The 25,711-nt window shown below is 40.1% G+C and overlaps 1 protein-coding gene and 1 long non-coding RNA gene across 4 annotated transcripts in view; one reads left to right on the top strand and one right to left on the bottom strand.

Moving 5' to 3' along the window:
* Positions 1–1,727: 1,727 nt before the first annotated feature.
* The window catches only part of LOC119691823 (trypsin CFT-1-like), a 238,995-nt gene continuing 215,011 nt past the window's right edge, over positions 1,728–25,711 (bottom strand). The window contains exons 7-8 of one of the 3 annotated variants that reach the window (XM_048630989.1): positions 23,237–23,388; positions 22,715–22,999 (exon numbers count right to left, since the gene is read on the bottom strand). In XM_048630989.1, coding sequence (XP_048486946.1) covers positions 22,874–22,999; positions 23,237–23,388 — 278 coding nt within the window. In that variant the 3' untranslated portion in view covers positions 22,715–22,873. Of the gene's footprint in view, positions 2,358–22,714; positions 23,000–23,236; positions 23,389–25,711 lie in introns of those variants that run through there. The other 2 variants (XM_048630988.1, XM_048630990.1) reach the window with 2 other exon arrangements.
* LOC119693403 lies at positions 15,482–16,633 on the top strand. Its single transcript, XR_007267896.1, has 3 exons — positions 15,482–15,848; positions 16,025–16,140; positions 16,237–16,633. It is a non-coding gene; the product is annotated as an uncharacterized LOC119693403 (long non-coding RNA).

Raw genomic sequence — 25,711 nt, 5'->3', positions numbered from 1 at the left:
AACTAACCGCAAAATTAAAATAACTAAAGGCTCAGTTTGACGTAGGCAAACTGATATTGAATAAGTACCTTCATCATTTGAATTTTTAGAACATTTGAGAAGTATTTCTCGGACATACTGAGACGCACTGACCCTACCCGTACAACTGTGTATCTACGGTCACAGTCACATCACGTCCCTGTTTGGTGTCGGTATTATGAAAATTTAACCTTTTCATTGCTCGCGTTGACAGCTCTAAACGAAGCTTCCATAAAATTATATCAGCGGGTCTGGTAAATCAGCAATACCTACCGTATATAATGATCTTAAATACGCCATGTATGGGTATGCCTCGACGGTGGTGGGTCGTCCCCCGACGATCCTGTTGGCGGGGGGCGCGGGGGGCGCGGGGGGCTCCCTCACAGTCACCGAGTCCTCACAGCTCCCTGAAAACTTAATTATATACCTACCTACACGACGTAGTCCATATTTTTAAAGAGAAATCCCTGATCGCATAAAATGTATGGATCGCATAAAATGTAAAGATCGCATAAGGATAAAATTGATATTCTTAGGGCAGGTAATATAGGTAAGTAATACATGCCTAATAATGTTGAAAAAAAAATCTCTCTTTTACTGGGGGTTGATTGTACCCTATCGGTAATAAAGAAATAACAATTCTTCTACTTTTTAAATAGACTTTGATTAAGTATACCTACCTAACTATATAGAAATAAAAATTGGTAAGGTTACATTCTTTTACCTTTGAAAACTGAAGGAGCTTAGTATAAAGTACCACATACACACATAGATAATAGATATATCTAATTTTAGTCTACCGTACTTATAACTACCATAGATAATAAACATTACCATAGAACCATTAACCAACAGAACTAGGGGTCGAAGTGGTCGCCATGGCCGAAATCGGTCGGACCAATCATCATCATCATCATCATCATCATCAGAACCATTAAAATACAACACACACAGTCAACTTTTGGTTTTGTGGGATGTATGTAATATCATAAGTTGTTTTTCTTTGAATAAAGATTTATTCTATTCTATTCTATTCTATAATAATTAGTAACTTCATACTGAAAACCATCATTTTCCTGTTTATTTTCAGTCTCAAAAGTAAGTAAAAATTGCGATGGCCATCGCAATTTTATTTATTGTAGCTTGTTAACGGTAAAGCAATGAGGACAGATATATATAAAAGTACAAGGAGTTGCAATAGTGGTAAATATAGTAAGATGGTGAAAATCTACAACTCTTTGTGTCTTGTCTATCCTTTTTAACACACTGCATTGCATGTCATACGCTACGTAAGTTCCTAGGAATTGTACATTCTGACCTGACATAGATACCTACCTACAGCGTAGAATGCGCCAGTAAACAATAAACGCTTTAAAGTGACACACCATCTTGTTGTTATATTGTTAATCTAAGGTCTGTACAGTAAAGTATGGGAAATGTTACATTTTATATTATAATATAGTTAAGTAGTTAGGTACAGTAAGGGGCAGATAAACCTGACCCCTCTCAGAAGCATTGTTAGTATGAGAGGAGGGTCAGGTTTCTCTGCAACTGACCGTACGTAACAATGTGTTTTTACAACACCCCCGTGTAAATTTTATTAATGGTAAACGTAGCCATTAATGGTCCCCTACCCTTAGTTATGCAAGTGAACTCTAGGGCACAACAAATATGTAAAACGTTTCACGTACCTACCTATTTCTACTTAACGCCTTTTTAATATATAATTTCAATACGTACCTACATAATATTAACATATCAATCAAATGGTGCCAAGGAAAGATATAAAAATCATAAGTTGTTAAAAATACATTTAATTTCAAGAATTGCGAATAAAAAATTTTTTTTTATGAAAGTTACAAACGTATACTTATTACAATGGCCAAAGAACCAAAAAGTATCTAGCACCCAAAATCTATAACAAGCTACCATTACAATTATTTACCTAACTGTAGTTTTCATAGTTTGGCAGACATTTATGTGTAATACTCAGATGTATTTTTGATAATAAACATACATTAAAAAAAATACCTACCTATTTCAAAATGGACAACTTTAAGGATTTGTCGTCATAATATTTTTTCGATCACTTGAAAAGAGCTATCCAACGATGTATGATGTATGACTCATCTTTATTGGACATGTCCTAAACCTCCCATCCTCTTTTAGACACTAAAACTATCATCGGTACGTACTCCTACTTAAAAAAATAATGAGAATTCGGAATACATAATCCAAATTGACGTTGCGAAGGCGAGTAGCATCAAACTGGTGACGTCAGCTGCCACAGCGGTGTTGTGACTGTTCTTGTGCACAACCACAACCTGGTTTTGACTTACCTGGGATGTTTAAAATTATAATGTAAATCAGTTTCCTACTTACCTACCTACCTATTTTATACGTATTAGGTAAGGTATGATAACAAAAATATTTTCTTGTTCGTCATAAATAAATGTTAAGAGAAGAAACTCTTCAAGGGGGGCATTCTCAGCCGTGGGGTGCAAGGCTTCAGTATAGCGGGGCACCGCCCCAACGCTGTATAATTCTATAATTTAATTAAACTACTTACAGTGTTGTTGATCCAGTCGGTGTAGCTAGAGACGCGCGTAGACACATCAGGGTAGAAGTAAGTGTCGCATGCCTTCCCAAATGAGGTCACCCCAACCACCACCCCGTTGTACACCAAGGGACCACCTGAGTCACCCTTGCAAGTACTAGCTCCTGTAGGGGACAAACTCTTATTGTAAGCCGAGATATGTATGACGACTTGACAATAAGTCTGGAAAATACCCAACGTGTGTGGACGGACACAAACTTTCTCACAACTCGCAAACGCATTCGATAATAATCGTCAAAGTCGTCAATTGTCTGCATAAAGTCGGTGCAGCCTATCGACGAGTCGGATATACGAGCTTACCTCCAACACCAAGCAGCCCCGCGCAGAGCATGGAGTCTGGGAGTTCTGGGACCTCCTGCCCCCACCGCGCGGCGCAGGTGTCTCGGTCCACCGTGCGCAGCCCCACGTGCCGCAGGCCGAGGGGGCTTGACTTGCTGCAGTTCGTCTACGGAGTATTACAGTAGTGGTATAGGAAGCCGACAGAAATGATTCAGGGGCTCATTGCGGCAGCATGCCAAACATGGAGTAAGTATATATCCGTTTATTATCAAATAAGAAATTAGGTCATTACTTACACACAAAAAAAACACGCACTCACGCCTTGTACTAATGTACTCCCTTGCGGGGTAGGCAGAGGTGCATTGTTGCACCCACTCTTCGCCAGAGTGTTATGTTAGTCCCAATGTAATATGGGGCGAGCCTATTGCCATTTTACGGGCACATCCAAGACCCGAGAACAAATATATGTGTTTAAACAAATATCTGCCCCGGCCGGGAATCGAACCCGGGACCATCGGCTCAGTAGTCAGGTCACTGACCACTACGCCATTCGGTCGTCATTACTTACCTACATATAAATGCCGATAAAATCCATAAGGTGAAGTGTTTGATACTCACATCAGTCTGTCCCCACCCGACAGCTACCACAGACGCGTTGTCCGGGACCACATACCCCCCCGGGGGGATGGCGGCTGGCTGCACCGAGCTGCTCCGGTAGTTGCTTATACTGTCCGACAGCACCAACACTGCCATGTCGTTGTCGTAACTGATCAAATATTTGTAGTCCTCGTGGACCACGGTCTTGGACGTCGCATGCTCTGAGCCTCCGCGATCATTGTAGGTGGATCCGACGCGAATGACAACTTCAGATGCCCTCAAGATGGTAGTGCCAGTAACAGCTGTAGTGTCATTGATTTTTCTGGAAAGATTTTATAGGAATGGTGTACCTAGATCATTCACTGAATGAATTATCATGTACTGCAGTGGCGAAGGGTTCACACCTTTAACACAATTCTCGTCGGCTTTGAATCTAGAAATTAATCTAAAAATGGCTAAGGACGTCCGTTTCTGGCGGTATCTTCGGCAATTTCTATATTTCAGCCACCAGGGATTAGGAAGTCGGTTCTAAAAATTGGAATTATCATGATAATTATTTATTATTTAATCCTTTATTGCACAAATATATAAATAAGTGTACAAAGGGTGGACTTAATGCTAAAAGCATTTTCTACCAGTCAACCCACAGGAAGTACAGGAGAAATAATGTTAAAGGTGTGCAAAAAAACAAGAGAAAAAAAAAAAGAAAGAAATTGCAATGTCACTCAATAATTATTGTACCTAACAATAAATAGAATACATAAATAGAAATAATATAATAAAAAACTATAAATATATACTTGTATAAATAGAATACACAAATAGAAATAATATAATAATAAACTATAATATATACTTCTATAAATATATACCGAAGAAATAGATTAATATATACCTATTATTAATATCATTTACATTAGGATAACGAGGGGGGTGGCCTTGGCAGTTTTTGAAAACGCTTTCAAACGCAAGTTATGATTTTTTATCCACTGGCAGCGCTAGTTCTGCGTATAATAGCGCCTTCAAAGCGCAGCGAAGCTCTTGGAGGCAGCTTGTAAATTAATGAAAGGAAAATATAGTGAGACGTTCATGATAATTTGGAGAATGGCCGACCGCTAAATCGTAACTAAGTTCTTACAACATTTAGGAATTTATTACCGAAATAAGCAGTGCGCAGCGGTGAGCACGTGGTGTTGTGTGAGTATCACGCCCCCACAGAAACCCCCCGGCCTCTTACCACGCATCTGGTAATACAGTGATAAAGTACGTTACGATGAGGGCTATATAATCATCATCATCAGCCAATAATCATCCACTGCTGGACATAGGCCTCTCCAAAGGAGCGCCACAACACTCAGTCCTCGGCCTTCCTCATCCAACCACTACCCGCCACCCGCCTAAGGTCTTCAGTCCAGCGGGCAGGAGGGCGTCGAACGCTGCGTTTGCCTGTTCGTGGTCTCCACTCGAGAACTCGTCTACCCCAACGGTTATCGGTTCTTCGGCAGATATGACCAGCCCACTGCCACTTCAGCTTGCATATTTTGACAGCTATGTCGGTAACCTTAGTCCTCTGACGGATGATCTCATTTCTGATACGATCCAACAGAGAAACCCAAAGCATAGCTCTCTCCATAGAACGCTGAGCGACTTTAAATCGGTGGACCAGTCCTACCGTTAGTGTCCACGTCTCTGCACCATACGTCATCACTGGCAGGACGCACTGGTTGAAGACTTTTGTCTTCAGGCTCTGAGGAATGGCCGAGGAGAATATGTGACGAAGTTTCCCGAATGCAGCCCAACCCAGTTGGATGCGCCTTGCAGCCATAATAACTAACTATATAATAACTAACCGCAAATTTAAAATATCCTTAAAATAACATAAGGCTACGTCAAACAGAAAGCATTACTAGCGCGCGTCAGAGCGCTAACTTGACGCCGCGCTATGACGCCAAGATGTGTTGTACTACTATGGTAAACAGAGCGCCAGCGCTAGCGTTGCGTTGCGTATGACGCGCGCTAGTAACGCAACCTGGTTTGAAAAAGAGAAAGGTAACTTCTTAATTTTAATTTTGAGGACCTATGTCCTCCTAATTTAACAAGAGTTTTGCGACCTTACCATCGAAACAGAAATACATGGTAAAAGTTTGCTGTCTATAAATTATAAATGATTATTTTTTAATTAAAAACTTATAAAATTGTACAATGTAGTGTTTTGTAATATTTGTACAACGAAAAAAAATAAAACATGTTTTTTATTATTATTCCGTGGAAGTTTAAAACCCTGAAAACTGACGTATCTACTTAATTAGTTATACTTAATCAAATCATTAGTAAGTAATGTCACATAATTTTGAAATGATCTGATAACTTACATCAGAACTCCCAACAAATAACTTTCATTATGGATATTGAATACCTTCATCATTTGAATTTCTAGAACATTTGAGAAGTATTTCTCGGACATACTGAGACGCACTGCCCCTACCTACCTACGTCCCTGTTTGGTGTCGGTATTATGAAAATTTAAACTTTTCATTGCTCGCGTTGACAGCTTCCATAACTATGTCGGTGGGTCTGGCAAAGCAGCAGTACCATATAAAATGATCGTAAATACGCCATGTAAGGGTATCTCCTGACGGTGGTGGGTTGTCCCCCGACGATCCTGTTGGCGGGGGTCGCGGGGAGCGCGGGGGGCTCCCTCACAGTCACCTTGTCCTCACAGCTCCCTGAAAACATAATTATATACCTACCTACACGTAGTCCATATTTTTTATGAGAAATTCCTGATCGCATAAAATGTATGGATCGCATAAGGATAAAATTGATATTCTTAAGGCAGGTAAGATAGACAATACATACTTATAATGTTGAAAAAAAATCTCACTCTTTTACTGGGGGTTGACTACAAAGAAAAAGCAATTCTTCTACTTTTTAAATAGACATTGATTAAGTAACAATCTTTTGCCTTAGAAAATTGAAGATGCTTCGTATAAAGCACCACATATATATACACATAGATATTATGTAGATATTTACCCAATTGTACTCTACCATACTTAACTACCGTAAATAATAAAGCTTACCATAGTAAAATAGCACAGTCATAATTAGTAACTTCATACTGAAAACCATCACTTTCCTGTTTATTACCTGTCAAAAATTAAGTAAAAATTGCGATGGCCAAGCCATGGCCATCGCAATTTTATTTATTGTAGCTTTTTTACTTGTCTACGGCGAAGCAATGAGGACGGATATATAAAAGTACAAGGTGTTGCAATAGTGGTAAATAATTATAGTAAAGGTGAAAATCTACAACTCTTTATATGTCTGGTCTATCCTTTTTAACACACTGCATTGCATGTCATACGCTACGTAAGTTCCTAGGTATTGTACATACTGACCTGACATAGATACAGCGTCGAATGCGCCAGTGAAGTGACACACCATCTTGTTCTTATATTGTTAATCTAAGGTATGTAGAGTAGAACATGGGAAATGTTGTTAAATTTTATATTATAATATAGTTAAGTACCTAGTTACTGAACAATGTTTTTTACAACACCGCCGTGTAATTTTTTTAAGGTAAACGTAGCTATTAATTTTACGCTAGGTACCTTTAGTTTTGCAAGAGAACTCTACGGCACAACAAATGTGTAAAACGTTTCGTATATTTCTACATACGTCTTTTTAATAAACTTTATACGTACCTACATAGTTTTAATGTACCAAATGGGGCCAAGGAAAGATATAAAAAATCATAAGTTGTTAAAAATACATTTAATTTCAATAAAAGACAAAATTTCGAAGTCATCAACATCATTAAGTTAAACTACCTAACAAAAGTTGCACGGAATGAGTCTGAGTCACCTCTCTTCAGGTAACTACATAATCTACATATACCACTCCGGCAACATCCTATATGTATAATAAGAAAACAACCATATGAACCATAATAAATTTATAAAAATTATGTTAAATTACAAAACTTTAAATTATTTAATGAAACTGTTTTCAAGAGGATGGACACAAATCTATGGAAGCTGGGACCAGCATCAATAGAAATGAGTGATACGTCGTTGAAAAGGTTTTTTTTTTGCAGAATATGAATAAGAGAAGCGACTCCTGATTTACTGTCCAATTAGAATAATCATACCTTGAAAGTGTTTATAGGGCAAAACACCCAGTAACTGACTGTTCGGTACCGACGAACACTTTAATATTTGTATGTGGGTAGGTTCTTTTATTTTTGACAGTCTACTAAGTCGTTGGCAGCCTCTCGTCGGGTTATCTGCTCTTGTATTTCGGCGCGGTCTCGATATTCGCAATATTTGTATTTTCGGTTAAATATTACCAGCTGCTATTAGGCATTATATTTGTGTATACGATTATAAGTGGACATGTGATTTTGTGTGTGAGAACCTCAAGATTAAAACGGATTACTCAAGCATCGGGAGGGCCCTCCACGCCGAGCTTTGGACCTTGAACCTTCACGTGAGCAAAAACCTATATAATATTTATTTTATTAAATATATTTATCCAACATTTTGGTAGCAGAGCGTGGTTTTAATACGGCTATATTATTAGGTTTTCGTGTTACGTAAGTTTTTGAGGTTAGCTCAGGGCGGTGTTATCAATTCGGTTAGCTTCATTGCATATTGTTTACGTAATAATTTTACTTTCGGAATACAGTTTCTATTGTACTAAGTATAGGTATATTTATTTCGGTTCGGTCAATACTTATATTTGTGTTGGTTTTCGTACGGTAGGTACTTCGGTAGCTACGGTATCTAAGTACTTATTTTTACGGCTATAATTTGATTATTATTGTAACTCAGATATTCGGTTGGTACAATTACGTCTCACGTTAGTAATTACCATATTGTCTCAGCTCGCTATGGGCGTTGAATCATTTATCTTTTAAGTTAAACATACTTACCTTTTTATTAACTAATCGTGCAGTATTGCTGTGGTGAGATTTGGTCGGTGATTTGGTGATTCGACCTGAGAAAGTACCTAATTACTTTAATGAAATCGGGTGGTTATGAGCTCCGTAAATGGATTTCAAATAGCTCAGCAATTCTACAAGGTTTACCTGATGATCATAAACAATTACCTCTCTTATTTGAAAATTCGGAAAATCCCCATACGGTTGCGGTTCTCGGCGTTTTGTATGATCCGGTTCGAGATGTCTTTTCTTATAAACTAAATCTTGGTGCATCGAGTTCGGACACTAAACGATCTATTTCATCTGTAGTTGCCCGGATATTTGACCCTAAGGGTTGGATTTGCCCAGTAGTGTATTGGGTTAAATGTTTACTGCAGCGTTTTTGGCTAAACAAGCTCGATTGGAATGATCCTTTACCTTCGGATTTGTTGCGTGAGTGGCAAGCGTTTCGGGAAGACTTGGTTAACCTTAAAAGTTTGGCTATTCCTCGATGTACTATGACTAAGCCTGCAAGCAGCTACTCATTACATGGGTTCTGTGATGCTTCGGAGTTAGGTTTTGCGGCAGTGGTTTATTTGCGATCAAGTAACCAAGACGGCTCGGTGTCGGTACACTTGCTCATGGCTAAGAGCAAGGTCGCCCCTCTCAGGACACGTCCCACCATTCCTAAATTGGAGTTGTGTGGAGCCGTGCTACTGGTTAAGCTTCTCAATCATGTGAGTCTTTGTCTTCAAAGATCCGTTGAATTTGAGGAGATAGTTGGATGGACCGACAGTATGATTTCTTTGGCATGGATTAATACATAGAAAGAAAGAAAGAAAGAAGAAAGAAAAAGATTTTATTTGGTGCTGCACAAATACACCCAAAAATACAACAAAACAAAAACATATACAACAAAACAACAGATACAATTTGAATATAAAAATTAATAAAAGCAAAAACAAAAAAAAATGACATAAAAATAAAAACTAAACTAAATTCCTAAAAATAAAAAAGATAATAACTTAAAATATTGGCCAACCTGTGTTGATGGTGCATCAGCGCAGCGCCAAAAAGGCCCCGAGCTCAGCAATTGCTGCAAGTACATATTGTACCTGCAGCGCTGATTTTCAGCAGGGACCCTTTATGTGACTCACGGAAACTACAAATCGAGACTTTACCCAATATAAAATACATGTAATAAATAAGAAACAAAGTAACGAATACTATACATACCTACATAGACAATATAACATAATACAATACAAGTATACATAATACAATACAATAAATACAATATAGTCATATTCAAGTGCTGAAATTTTAAATAGATTTTTGCATATTCAGCAGGTAACCTTTAAGTTGGCACTTAAAGGTATTTATGTACCTACCATGTAGCCTTTTTAAAGGAGGGGGGAGGTCATTCCAGCACTTGGACGCCGCATATCTGAAACTGCCTCGAAAGGCGGCTGATCGATGCGGTGGCACGGACAAGCGGACCTTATACTTGTATGAATTGAACGACCATTGCAGTTTTTCATACAAGTATTTTGGGGTCTCACGCTTGACCACACCAAACAACAACGTTGCAAGGTGCAATCGTCTTCGTGCCGCCATTTTGAGCAGATTAGCGTTGTTCAGATATGGCGTCACGTGCGTCCTGGGGGGGATACGGAAGCAGAAGCGCGCACACGCATTCTGAACTCTCTGCACCAGCCGTTCAGATCTACCGAGGAGGCACCCACCGTAGACAACGTCGCAGTAGTTCAGTCTGGACAACACCAGTGACTCACACAATTTGATCCGCATTTCGACACTGAGGTAGTCCCGTATTCTGTACAGTACTTTGAGCCGGTAGAAACAGCTACTTACCACCCCTACAATATGGTCCTCGAATTTCAACTGTCCATCCATTAGTAAACCCAAGTTCCTAGCTTGAGCAACCCGCTCTATTGGCACATTACGTACCTGGATAGTAGTAGCCGACAGTTGCTCAATCGTTCTCGTTCGCTGGAGACTTGTTCCGAAGACCAGGAACTTGGATTTACCTGGATTTAGCAGTAAGCAATTCTTTTCGGACCATTGCACAACCCTTTCCAGATCAGCATTTATCCTCCGCGTGGTCTCCAAAATATTTTGAGGATCACACGAAAGATAAAGCTGCAGGTCATCGGCATAGAGGTGATAGCGACAATGTTCCACCGACGATAAAATGTCAGCACTGTACAGAATAAATAAAAGTGGTCCCAATATTGAGCCCTGCGGGACTCCTCTGGTCAGCGGACGCGGTGTGGATAGTATAGTGCTGCCATCTGCCTTACGTAGACCTACAACCTGTGAGCGGTTTGATAGATAGCTACCAAACCACTGCACTGATGCCTGATCGATCCCATAGTACGTCATTTTAGATAATAGAAGGGACACATTCAAGCAGTCGAAGGCCCTGGAGAAGTCGAGGAGGACAAGTATTGTACTCCGACCTTTCTCCTGTTCCGCAAGCACATTGTCCACTACATCTAGCAGCGCTGTGGCTGTGCTGCGACCGCTGCGGAAGCCGGACTGCAAACTCGGAAGTATTCCCGCATCCTCCAGGTACCGCGACAGCTGATCATGTACTACCCTTTCTATTATCTTCGACGTACACGGCAGGATACTTACCGGTCTTAGGTCAGAGAGTTGCGAAGGATTCGGCTTCTTTGGGAAAGGGGAGACTTTGGCAATCTTCCAATCGTCAGGAAAAGTCTTTGTCAGTATGCTTTTGTTAACTATAGTCAAAATTATGTCAATAGTTCGTGTCAATGTCATTTCTACCATGTCTATCGAAATCAAGTCCATTCCCTTGGCCGCTGTTTTAATTCGTATCACTGCTTTGTGAACTTGTTCCGCTGTAACAGTCGTAAGTCCAAATGTCTTGTCTGAGTGTCTGTTTGTGGTAAAGTATGCTAAGTCTGATGCAGATACATCGTTATTACCTGGTACGTCTAGAAAATGTCTATTAATTTCGTCCGGATCATTGTAATGTGTCGGAATATCATTGTCCTGTTTAGTCGGTAGTACAGTCTTTTTTAAGTTTTTCCACAATGTCTTAGAGTCATGAGCGTATTTATTGACATTCTGTTCAAAAAACACTTTTTTTTTCAAAATATAACGCAACATTTACTTGGTGTTTTAAGTCTTTATAGTACTGTCTCTTTGCGTCAGTTTTAGTCTTTCTGTAAGCGTCGTAAGCGTCGTCACGTAACTGCATCATGAATTTTATATTGTCAGTGATCCATGGATGTGGTGTCTCTCTCACTACGATCGTCTTTTCTGGCGCGTGCAGGTCAAAGAGACTTATTATCGATTGATTGAGACACCTCACCATTTCACTAACATCGTCCATTCTGTTTATTTTATTTATTTTATTTTATTTATTTTATTTTTGTAGGAAAACTTAACTATATAACAAGAATACATTAATTAAGACTAAGTATAAAATACGTTTAACAAGTTTCCACCTATATGACCACCTATATATGTTTGTCCCAGTCAATCAAATCTAAGTCTTTATTAAACTGTTCAATGTCTATATCCCTAATTGGTCTGTAAGTAATAGTTCTAGGTTTGGTCTTTGTCTTTTTAATGTCAAGAGTTATAGTAACAAAAGCATGTCGTCCTAACCTGACCTAAGGGTCGCTTGTATGTTACATTAACATCTCGCACCTTAGCGTCTGTAGATATTAGGTCAATTGTCGTCTGGCTGGTTTCTGTAAAATGCGTGGGCTCCCGTACGTGTTGTGTTAAATTAAGCGTATGTAGAAAAGTTTCAAGTGACTTAAAAGATGCACAGTTAGTCTTTGAAAAGTCTATGTTAAGGGCCTGTACAGGGTGACGTGCCGCGCCAAATTTGGGTTTTCAATGCTCTTCACACAGCACACGCAGTGACACGCACACATGTAAGTTTGCACAGTGGTTCGATAAACTTTTACTCGCCAACTTTATTGAAAATTATGTTCAAGTACATTTTGGGTAATTTTAGGGTACTTAAGTATAATTTTTACTTACACTGGTAGGCACCAGGAAAGAGTAGAAATTAATAGGAGTGCCACTTTACTCCATACTCGGAACCCGATTAGCTTTTTCAAACAAATGTGGTATTTACTTGTAGAAAGGTAACTACAAGTATTAAAGTGTACATAATAAGTTTCGGACATCCTCCAGCCAACTGAACCCCGACGACGAAGCAAAGTAAATTCATAGTGTCGCAAAAGGGCTATACTAAGCCGAAAGGGGATGACTCAAGGGGTCATTCTGAACAACTTTTGTTCTACGAGTTTTGCAAATTCGCGAAAAAAAATATTCGTTTTCCATGGTAAAAAGTCACGTGTCCAACAAAGTTTCTATGAAAAAGGTTTTTTTTTGTTAATTTCCAAAACTCGTAGAACAAAAGTTCAGAATGACCCCCTGTCTTACTCCTTACCTGCCGAAGGAGGAAGGTAATGTTTTTTGATTGTATGTATGTATGTTTGTCTGTTTCTTTGTTTCCTCCTGTAGCCTAAACGGCTTGATAGATTTTAATGTATGAGGTATTGTTAGACGCGTATTGATTGCGCGATTTTGTGACGTTACATTAAAATGTACATAGCACCCTCTAGAGGACATAACGTGATGATCGAAAAAATAATAATTCAACATTGCCGTGTAAGGTATCAAATGAAAGGGCTTGATTTTCACATTACAAAAATATGCATATTGAAGGTACCTATTTAAATAACAACAAAATTATTGAAATAAAAAATGATCATGAACTGACGTAAAATTTCATAAAATAAAAACAACTAAAAAGTTACAAATAAAAATATATAATTTGTTTAGTATATACCGCTTTTTCAATACCTGTAAGTACATTTTTTGGTAGCAGCATAATATTTTTTCTTATTTTTAGGGTTTCGTACCTCAAAAGGAAAAAAGCAACCGTTATAGGATCTCTTTGTTGTCCGTCTGTCTGACTGACTGTCTGTCACCACCCTTTTTCTCAGAAACGGGTAAAGATATCAAGCTGTCATTCCGCATAGATGGGGAGTACCCCAAAAAAATATTGTGGTACTCCCTGTCCCATACAAGTAAATTGGGGCTGATATTTTTTCCGGTTATTTTGATGGTGTAGGTAGGGTATCGTTGAATAGGTCTTTTAATATAATAGGTATAAAAAAGGTTAAAATATAATTATTTAGCTTTTACCCTTAAATTTGGGGATTACACCATAGACAAAACCTAATTTAAAAAAAAGATTTCAATAGATGGCGTGATTTTATGTTGGGTAACTCAGAATAAGAAGTGATGATATCTCAGAATAATAATGGTTAATGGTGCTATTCCGCTGAGCACCGAAACCGGTGGGACACTAGTGATAAGTGGTCATGGAAATGCAGCAGGGTAGACCCTGCTCCTAGAACAAGGTATGAGTTTGTGATGTGTGTGCGTGAAAAGCGAGGATGGAAACTTTGAATATTTTCTTGATTTTGGTGCTCAGCTCACCGATCAATCAAGTGCTGTGGCCTTACTGTCCACAGCTCATGCTGAGCTGGTGCCGTTTCGACACTCAGGACAGCAAGCCGTTGTGTTATTGTTTTGTATTTTGTCTGTATTTTTGTTTTTGTCTCGTGTTCTATTTTTTTTGTCCTTGTTGTTTTGTATAAGTATGTATTTCTTTTTCTTTAAATCTGTATTTTTCTTTTTGTTGTTGTTGCTGTCTATGTGTCGAATAAATGTATCTTTATCTTTATCTTCAAATCACGCAATCTATCGTTGGTTTTTTTTTTAGTGGCCACTGTCTATAGAAGAAATTCAGTCATTGACAATTTTACGTTACGAATTTATTTTTATTTATATTATTTTTATTTTTACATTTTCGTGGAGAACCAACAGCATTTTGTTAATCAATAATTATTACTTATGAACACATAACAACTTGATGCCATTAACAGAATGAACTTAGTAAACCGAGTAAACCTAACTCATCCAGAGGAAAAATAAAATATCTTTCTCTCTCTCTGAAAAACATACTTAATAGCCCAAAGTCGATGCTTCTAGCTATTAACATCTTTGAAATGAAATTGAGCCACCACCGTGTTACTGCCCTCATCAGATCCTCACGAGACCATACCTCCACCAGCACCATGCGACTGTATTTTTGATCCTTAACCTGCGTATTGTCATCACTTAGATCCATTCGCTATATTCCTGCTCCTCATCAGACTTTTACGAGACTGTAATGTCACGAGAATATTACCCACTATATAATTTAATGTATTGAATATACTAAAAGAATTATGCTTCCTCAATTTCAAATCAAATTATGTTGGTGTCATAAAAGTTGAAAAAGTGCAATGACAACCAATGTGCAGTGATTTTGTATCTGTACACGAAAAGATCGCGAGCTGTCAGTGCTGCCTAAACCGACGTGACCCTTCTTTGGAGGCCAGCGGCCGACTGAGTCAAACGTTGCTTGTGTTTATGATTTTATAACACAGAAAGCCGCCATAGATATTTGTATGAAGATTTGAGGGAAAAAAATTGCTCAAGTTTGCGATTAATTTACACAAAATAAGTGTGTGTTTATTAAAAAACAAGGTATTTAGCGCCTAGTCCAAGCATTTAACTTTATAATATGATAAAAATCATATGAAAATTCTTGATAATTACGACACAGTTGTTACAATACGGGACTGCTTTTTCGTGATATTCTGAATTTTATTTACAGTTATCCATAAGCATTTACTTGAATTGGAATCATTCAGCACCTAGCTAGACTCTTCGGCTACCTGTGTGATTTTTTTCAAGGTTGTAGAGCATCGTTTACTACATAATTCTATGACAATGGCAACCCTCGATTACCCCTTGCAGACCCTTAAAGTCACCTAATAAAACAATCCTGTCATAGTCATTAAAAGAAGTCATGGAGTCTGTAATTGCGTCTAGAAATAAGTCAACGTTTACCCAGTCTGGTCTGTAAGCTGTGCCTATTATTATCTTTTTCCCATTTACATTCTTTTTAATCCACATTTGCTCGACGGTAGTAGCGGGGGGGTGTGGTAGGGTGCGGGCGGAGAGGCCCTGCCGCACGAAAAATCCCACGCCTCCGCCCCGCGAGCGCAGTCGCCTCGGCCGCGCCACGTGACGCAGTCGATAGCCGGCTACTCGCGGAGCGCGGCCCTCCTCGCCGTCACGTAACCACGTTTCATTTATCGCCACCACGTCTGCTAAAGAGTTGTGTATAGTCACAGTCAGTTCGTCGTGTCCAGTACCAAGAGAACCTGCATTAAACAGACCAACCTTAAAGTAATTTGTTTTAATCATAAGTAGTTATATTATATGATAAGAAGTGCCAATGCAAGGAATACGAAGGAAATGTGAAGGGATAAAGGCAAACACGTAAGTAAACAATCGCTAACCTATGCCTTAACCTTTCAGCTAATAAATATGATATATTCAGACTACAATAACAATAAACCGATACAAATAATATGTTGAAAGTGCAATAATAGTTTCTTAACCAAATAAAAGTGATACAATAGTTTATAAACATATACCTATATTTGTCGTTCCAGCGAGTACACAACGAGGTTTGCAGCCAGCAGCCTGAACCCGAGGCCATTCCACCCGCCCCACCGATGCTCCACTGCCTCTTTATGTGTCTGACTAATAGAGTGATCATAAATTTAAGGTAAGCTAATACATTATTTACACAACCTATATACAAATTATTGTGACAAAAATTGCAAAGTTTCTCTGACTCAATATAATTTTTTTTACATTTCAGATTATCCATAACAGCACTGAGGCAACAGAGCATGACCATTAGATAACACGAACACATACAGCAGAAAATACTATAACAGAAGAATAATTTACAAAGTGGAGCGAACTGGTTCCTCTCCAAAAATATTAATCAGGTCGTTTGCGCATCTGATTCTAGAAGCCGGTTTGCCTTCGGCTTGGCGTACAAACACACGACCATCTTTTGTCCATACGAATCGCCACGAAAACCGCTTACACAGATCTCTTGCTTTACCAAACAGTTGCCTATTTAGCTTTGTAAGTCTCTCATTTAAGTAGAACCTCTTTGGTTCTCCTTCGAGGCCCATGTCGGCTGTGGTGAGGCCGCGGCGCACGCGCATGGCGCGCAGCAGCTCGTCCCGGGTGGCGCGGCGCGCGAGGCGCACGGCGGCGGCGAGGGGCCGCGCGCGCGCCGCCGCCGCCGCCGCGCCCTCCGCCGCTCCCGCTGCAGGCCGCAGCGCGCCTACCCGCACGGCGCTCACGATGTCGCGCTCGTCGACGGTCATGCCCAGCTTCAACGCAATCACTGACACGAGATGGATTGGGTTCTCGGATTTAGTCTCGGGTATGTGAGATATTTGGATGTCATTACCCAGTAAATCTTGATCGCGATCGTGCAATTCCATTTTTAAATCCTCTATGGCTTGCTCGAGGCTTTCTATCGCAGGAGATTTATTGCTGGAGTAATTGGTCTCCATGGCTTCCACTCTCTTTTCCATGTCCTCCAGTCGTTTATTGCATGCAAAGATCGCGGCCTTGAAGCTAGAGATTTCTTCTCTTAATTCCTTAAATTCGCCGCTCACTCCCCGTATCTCGTTACTGCAATGCGTTTTGAGAGATCCCAGTTCCTCTCTGAACGATCTTATCTCCAGCGCAAGGTCAACGTGGAACTCTAAAGTTGCATTATTTGCCGTGCTATTCATTACAGCCTCATCTCCCGCCTCGCCATGAGCACCTGTTATAATCTCCCCAGATGCGGATAACGTCGCAGGAATTGGGTTAATTAAATTCGTATTGCATGAAACTGCAGCTCCCTTCACTGGTGTGTCATCATAGTTGCTTTGCCTACGCTTGCGCTTACAGCTGAGGCAAGCCCAGTCAGCGGCAACCACGACTCCTTCCAACACTCCCGCGCATTCCCGGTGAAAAGTTCCGGAGCAAATTCCGCAAACAACGCCATCTATGGCCGAGTGGAACTTTCCGCAGTTAGTGCACTTGTTAGCCATGATATTGTATAATGTAGTGCAACTTCAAAGTTCTCAGGTAGTCTACTAGATGGCGCTCTTGTTTGACAAGTGACAGCAAACAGGGAGACAGCTGTCTAACAACAGCTGATTTTTAAACAGCTGACCGCTTTTGTAAACAAAAAACACGGGGTAGAACTTCCAAAATACACTGGCCACCAATCTAATTTTCACTGAATTTGCACTTAAAACACAGTTTTATCTCAATGTATATAGTGAATAAGTCGTGTTATATGTTATATTTTAACTTCCCGCTAAGTATATTAAAGGATGTTTACTTTTAACACTGTTTTTTATTTAAATTCTTAACACAGATTTGACTAGCAACTGCTTCGAATCGCGTCCGTGACGTCACTCCTACTCATCATACATCACCTCATACTCTTCAAGTATACGAGGCTAACAGAGTTTCATAAATTCAAAATTCTGCGGTTACTATCACCTGGCGACATGTACCTGGCAATTTGAATCCGGCAGACGTCGCTTCACGCGGGTCAACGGCTTCAACGTTACTTTCTCATCCATTGTGGTGGGAACCTGCCTGGCTTACTCAACATGAGTCCGCCTGGCCCTCTCGCGAGGTGGAGAGGCCTTCGGAACTGCCTGGTATTAGATGTTGTGCAGTTACTAAAACGGAATCGGATTCGGAATTTGAGTGGATTTTAGATAGATATAGTTCACTTGATAAATTAATATCGGCTACAGGTTGGATTCGGAGATTTATTCATAATTGTAAAAATAAAAATAATCGGATTTCAAAGCAATATTTAACGGTGACAGAAAGGAAAGAATCCTTACTTTGTTGGGTCAGTTTGATTCAAAAGAAACATTTCGGTTCGCAAATTGAAGCTTTAGGTAACGGCGAACAGATCAGAGGCAATTTAAGGAGTCTTACTCCATTCGTAGACTCTCGTGGACTGTTGCGCGTTGGCGGTCGGCTCCAAAATGCGGAGATCGGATTAGAAGCAAAACATCCCTTGCTTCTGCCAAAATCGGGACATTTCGTAAAACTTTTAATTTTGGATTTGCATTTGAAAAATTGTCATGCGGGACCAAATGCTCTTACGGCTATATTACAACGGAATTTTTGGGTACTTTCAGCTAGGAGAGCTGTTAGGAATGTCACTTTTAAGTGCATTCAATGTTACAAATTGAAAGGCCTGACGACTCAGCCATTGATGGGTAATTTGCCTCGTGATCGCGTTACTTCGGCTAGACCTTTTCAAGGTATCGGTACGGATTTTGCTGGACCCTTCCAGGTCAAAACACATAAGTTACGGAATCCGAAAATCACCAAAGCATACTTATGCGTGTTCGTGTGTCTGGCCACAAAATCGGTTCACCTGGAGTTGGTTTCGGAACTATCTACTGAGGCTTTTATTGCCGCCTTGTCTCGGCTTGTGTCAAGGCGCGGCTTGCCCTCCCTTATTCGGTCGGACTGTGGCACTAATTATAAGGGTGCTGATAATTATTTAAGGGAAGTTTATCGTTTTTTGGAACAAAATCAAAATTATATCGGTAATAATATGTCCAAGCGCGGTATTACTTGGATTTTTGATCCTCCAGCTTGTCCATCATGGGGTGGTTTGTTTGAGGCTGCGGTTAAATCGGCGAAAACTCATTTAAAACGGTGCATAGGGGAAACAAAATTAACTTTTGAGGAACTTAGCACGGTTTTCTGTAAAATTGAGGCCGTACTGAACTCTAGACCTTTGTGTCCCATCTCCTCAAGCCCTCATGATCTGGAGGTATTGACCCCTGGTCATTTTCTTATCGGTCATCCGCTGGATGCTCTACCGGAGTATCCGTTGCAAGATGTGAAGATGAATAGATTAAGTCGGTTTCAGCTGTTACAGCAAATTTCACAAAGTTTTTGGCATCGGTGGCACTTAGAATATCTTCACACTTTGCAACAGCGGGTCAAATGGACGGACTCCACCTCTCCTCCTAAGGAAGGTGATTTAGTTCTGCTGAAAGAGGACAACGTCCCTCCTCTTCAGTGGAATCGCGGTCGGATAATTAAACTCTACCCAGGATCGGATGGTGTGGTCAGATTAGCGGATATTCGGGTTGCAAATGGAGCAACGCTCAAGCGGGCAATAGGTAGGCTATCTAGACTGCCTTCAGACTAATTACAAAAAAAAAAATCGGTTGTACGTATATACTTGTATACTTATTTATTTTTAAGCAGCGGTTACTGCTTAGGCGGGAGAATGTTCGGTACCGACGAACACTTTAATATTTGTATGTGGGTAGGTTCTTTTATTTTTGACAGTCTACTAAGTCGTTGGCAGCCTCTCGTCGGGTTATCTGCTCTTGTATTTCGGCGCGGTCTCGATATTCGCAATATTTGTATTTTCGGTTAAATATTACCAGCTGCTATTAGGCATTATATTTGTGTATACGATTATAAGTGGACATGTGATTTTGTGTGAGAACCTCAAGATTAAAACGGATTACTCAAGCATCGGGAGGGCCCTCCACGCCGAGCTTTGGACCTTGAACCATCACGTGAGCAAAAACCTATATAATATTTATTTTATTAAATATATTTATCCAACACTGACCATGTGCCAGTAACTGACCACCTTCCTCTTCAACTCCAATAAATAAGAAATATAGCCAAGCAGGGCCATCTAGTGAACATCCAGTCTATTTTGTGGTTCATTGAGAGCATTACTGATACCAAAGATTTTGCCAGCCGCCAACAGATGGATAGTGAGCGATCAAAAAAGTTCAGTTGGCGCGCGAACCGAGTAAATTGCAGTTGTGACTAACGTATTTGTTAAGGTAAGTGAATTTTTTGATCGTAAAATTTACCATGAAAAAAATTTAAATCATTGAAAGAAAAAATTATACCATATAGATTTAATTATAAAGATTACGTTTTTGATAAGATTCAGCTTGTTATTTCCCGTTTGATTGTTTTTAATGGGGTGGACAGTTACTGGACGACAAAACAGCGATTTTCCAATAACTGACCACCTATGTCGGTTATTGGGATTTTTGGTTGAAGCTGAATTTAGGCAAAATAAGAACGTAATATTAAAGCTCATATGATCCATTTTCTTGTGTCAAAATATGAGCATTCTATCTTCACTCCTTCCATTTACTGACGTAGGTGGTCAGTTATTGGGTAAATTGGTGGTCAGTTACTGGTATTATTATATATGATATATTTTTACAGCTTTCAGCGAGATGAAGAAGCGCCAAGGTAGCAAAAAAAGTATAAAAAAGACAATTCCACTTGTCTGAGACAAACTAGGATCAACAAGACATTCCAAAATAATTCAGGGTGACATGCAAGCACCTTTTAAAATATATAGAATTCAAACACAAAGTCCAAGTTTATTCCAGATTCGGTATTAGCTGATGAGGAAGATAAAAACGCTAGTGGAGCATACTATCAGCCTAGGATAATGTGGATTCTCCAGGATAAAGATAGATGTCACCATTTTTCCTTAAAGATAATCCTTGGAGCAGTCCCTTCAAGAATGCAAGACCAGGAGACAAATGGCTTTCACCATCTCACTCTATGAAAAGATACTCAAATGCTATCTTCAGAACAGCTGAAGGCTTACCTAACCAATGCCAGCGCTTGTGAACCAGATGAAATTGGTTCCCCGAGCACAAAAGCACTTGGCGAACAAGACCTCAATGACGCTATTAATGACCCAATCCGAATATACGTTACCGACGAAACGCACCTCCACATTTTTCCAAAGACAAGCAAAGCCACTTCAGCAAAATAGGAAAAAGAAAGCATCACTACAATGCTAGCACCCTCAGCCGGTGCACCAACACGCCCTTCAATGGCATTATGAACGGCCAGTGGATTTCAAACAGAATGGTAAAATTGGCACACAAGAAATGGGGCATTCTTCTATAAGTTGTTACCACGACCAACCATTTGGAACCGATACCACAACTATCCGGAATCCACTGGCAACGCTATACAAAATGCAGAAAGTACAGCGATGTTCTGCTTCAGTGATGCCTCTTCAACGAGGCAAAGATTCCCTGTCCCCCTTGCAGAAATGACTACTCCTGTCTTTGGCCAAATACTTACCTACGAAAGCACGTTTCAACAGCATCCTAAATATTCCAGTTGAATCCTCAACAAAGTCATTGAAATCCCGTTCGTCAAGGCATCCATCTTTGTATCCTGAAAAACTAACCCCCTATATCTGATTCGGTCATATAATTACAATGGCTAGCCTCAATGACTCTTTTAGCACTGAAAGTCTCTGGGTGGGGTTTCAGCAATAATGAAAACCATCTGTCTCTGGTCCTACATCCTTGAAAGGACCGGCGGGGAAAGGGCCTACTTTTCCGGCGGGGAATTTATGTTTTCCCAGGCCGACAATACAATCCGCCACGATTCCTCCTCCTCATCAGTTGATACCGAATATGGAAAAGACCGGCTTTAGCGCTTGGATTCGCTACTTTATATTTAAGAAAATGCACGTTTCTGGCACCATGAATGCTTCATGGGCCTGTCCCACTGATCCTGGCTTGTTCCGGACTAACAAAATCGCCCTTTCTGTGACTTATCTGAAGGTACTATATTTGGGCCACTTAATCTCCCTGAAAGCTGTAAATTTAAAATGCGTGTTCACTATGTGCATGTGTGTTTATTCCTTTGTTTTTAGTATTTAACAAAAATGCATAAACTTGTGTTTTTAATAAATAAATGGTTGATTATTAGGATAAGATATCATTTAAATTATGCATTAATCTGATAAATTAATTTAATGCACTTTTCAGTTAAGAAACCTTGAGCAAAAGTGATGTGTCACACATTAAAAGAGACCAGAGGATCGGTACTATTACATGAAGTAATCAAATAAATAAATAATAATAAGATTTAATCATAATTCCATTTTTAAACCATTTTAAATTGGTGGTCAGTTACTGGCATCGAGTGTGGTCAGTTACTAGATTTTAGTGGTCAGTTACTGGGAAAATCACTACTTTTTGTTTGCAAAAATGTATAAAAAAATGAGTTACTTCTACATGTTTGCTATTTACTCAGGAATGTAGCTCTGTTATTCTAGTTTCTAAAACAAAAATCGGATTTAATAAGCGATAAGAATTGAGCCCGCTACAGATAAATTACTGGAACAACTCCCTTAAGGTGGTCAGTTACTGGGTGTTTTGCCCTATTTTGTTTCTGTAATTTTCATGTTTTTGTTATTTTTTGACATTAATTTTTATATTATTTTATTTTATTATATATCAGTAAATAAAACCTGTTGAAAGTAATATCTCCCATTTTAAAAATACGTGTTCGATGTGTTACTCATCTTTATTGGACGTAGGTCCCAAAACGCCCATCCTCTTTTTAACACTCTATCATCTTACTTAAAAAAATAATCAGATTTCGGAAAACGATATCCAAATTGACGTTGCGAAGGCGAGTAGCATCAGACTGGTGACGTCAGCTGCCACGGCGGTGTTGTGACTGTTCTTGTGCACAGCCACAACCTGGTTTTGACTTACCTGGAAAGTTTAAAATTATAATGTAAATCGAGGGTATCATCTTCCTACTGTACTTAAGTACCTACCTAATTTCATCAAATTTGCTCACCATACTGAGGTCTTATTCGTCATAAAGAAATGTTAAGAGAAGAAACTATTTAAGGGGGGGCATTCTCAGCCGTGGGGTGCAAGGGAGCAGTACAGCAAGGCACCGGCCCAAAGTTCTATTCTATTTCTATATTTCATTATACTACTTACAGTGTTGTTGATCCAGTCGGTGTAGCTAGAGACGCGCATGAACACATGAGGGTAGAAGGAATCGTCGCATCTCATCGCAAATGAGGTCACCCCCACCACCACCCCGTTGTACACCAGGGGACCACCTGAGTCACCCCTGCAAGCACCGGCTCCTGGGGACAAACTCTAATTGTTAGTCGAGCTAGGTATGATATATATATACAGTCATACTTTCTCACAAACACTCATGAATCCTATGACTTCGAAGCGGGTCGGTTTTTCATCAAACGCACTCGATAATACTCGTCAATCATCTGCATAAGTCGGTTCAGCCTGTCGACGAGTCGGATATACGAGCTTACCTCCAACACCAAGCAGCCCCGCGCAGAGCATGGGGTCTGGGACCACCTGCCCCCACCGCACGCCGCAGGTGCGCCGGTCCACCGTGCGCAGCCCCACGTGCCGCAGGCCGAGGGGGAGTGACTTGCTGCAGTTCATCTACGGGGTATTACAGTAGTGGTATAGGAAGCCGACAGAAATGATTCAGGGGCTCATTGCGGCAGCCAAACATGGGGTATATATTCGTTAATTATCAAATAAGAAATTAGGTCATTAGCTTACCAACATATAAATGCCGATAAAATCCACAAGGAGAAGTGTTTGATACTCACATCAGTCAGTCCCCACCCGACAGCTACCACAGACGCGTTGTCCGGGACCACATACCCCCCCGGGGGGATGGCGGCTGGCTGCACCGAGCTGCTCCGGTAGTTGCTCATACTGGTCGGCAGCACCAACACTGCCACGTCGTTGTCGTAACTGATCAAATATTTGTAGTCCTCGTGGACCACGGTCTTGGACGTCTCATGCTCTGAGCCTCCGCGGTCATTGTAGGAGGATCCGACGCGAATGACAACTTCAGATGCCCTCAAGATGGTAGTGCCAGTAACAGCTGTAGTGTCATTGATTTTTCTGGAAAGATTTTATAGGTATGGTGTACCTAGATCATTCACCGCATGACTTGATACTGCAGTGGCAAAGGGTTCACACCTGTAACACAATTCACATCGGCTTCTCTTTTGGATTGACTAATTTGTTATTTTTGTACTATTTTATATAAAAATTTTGAAATTGTAATATTTTTAAGTGCAAAATAAAGAATATTCTATTCAATTTTATAGATATAGTGGCTATCGCGGCTGCGCCCGCTGGCGTCTTCGTCGCCAATTTTAGAACCTACTTATACTTACTTCCTTATTCCCAATCTCCGCTGGGATTCAAAGGGCCGAAGTGAAGCGCCGCCATTCTTTACGATCTTGGGCCAGCTCAGAGACATCCGCCCAAGACATCCCCGCCTGGCCCATTTCCTTTTTCACAGAGCGCTGCCATGTCTCTCGCGGTCTGCCGAGTCTTCGTTTACCGCCCTCGGGGTGCCATGTCAGCGCTTCCTTTGGGACGTCTTCAGTACGCCTGAGAACGTGTCCTATCCATCTCCATTTGCGTTCTTTTACGGTTTCTGCTACAGGTTTTTGATGTGTTCTGCGCCAAAGTTCCTCGTTGGAGACAAAGTCAAACCAACGGATCTCTAGGATATTGCGTAAGCATCTGTTTACGAAAACCTGTAGCTTGTTCGTTGTTTGAACCGTTTTCTTCCAAGTTTCGCAACCGTAGAGGAGAACGGTCTTTACGCACGCCTTGAACAGGCGGATCTTGGTTTGGAGACGGAATGCGGAAGACCTCCACACTGGGCTTAACATGGCAAAAGCTCCACGGGCTTTGTTGATGCGGTTGCCGATATTTATTTATTTATTTATTGATTAGGTTTTTCAACAGACACACACTTTACATTTATAAAAAGAAAACATCACAATACATGCCACAGTGGGCATCCAATTACAGAAAAACACAACATTTACAACACAATCGAGCAAAACTTATGCACTAATAGCCGGCATATAACTTAATATCTTAAATTTATACAAGTTAAAACTAAACATTTTACATAACAAATTTTACACGAATTTTTTATGAATTAAGTACTTAATAAAAGATTTTTTTTGAATTTTTCTAAACGACATGAAAACAGATCAAATTTTTGCGGGTCTTTTACAAAAAGTTCGTTATGCTGTCTACATATTCTGTTTAAAATTGAGAATTTTCCAACATTAGTTTTTGCAGCACGAATATAAAATGGACGATAGTTTGCAATGCGAGCACCACGACGCGGAACAACTATGTTAAGTTTAGAAAGCAGAAGAGGACACATAACTTTGTTGTTGAAAATTTTGTAGAGGAATATCTGATCAGCGTTTCGACGTCTATCTTCTAGCGAAAGTAAATTAAAATAACGTAATCGTTCATAGTAATGCGCCAGACTACGACGTTTGCCTTGATGTCCACTCAGATAGTATAGAAAACGTCTTTGTACTCGTTCGATTCTTTCTATATGGCAATTATAGTGAGGGTTCCAAATGGTAGAACAGTATTCTAGAGAAC

The sequence above is a fragment of the Plutella xylostella genome, chromosome 27 (assembly GCF_932276165.1).
Source record: "Plutella xylostella chromosome 27, ilPluXylo3.1, whole genome shotgun sequence".
Taxonomy (NCBI): domain Eukaryota; kingdom Metazoa; phylum Arthropoda; class Insecta; order Lepidoptera; family Plutellidae; genus Plutella; species Plutella xylostella.
This window is presented reverse-complemented; position numbering and strand designations above follow the sequence as displayed.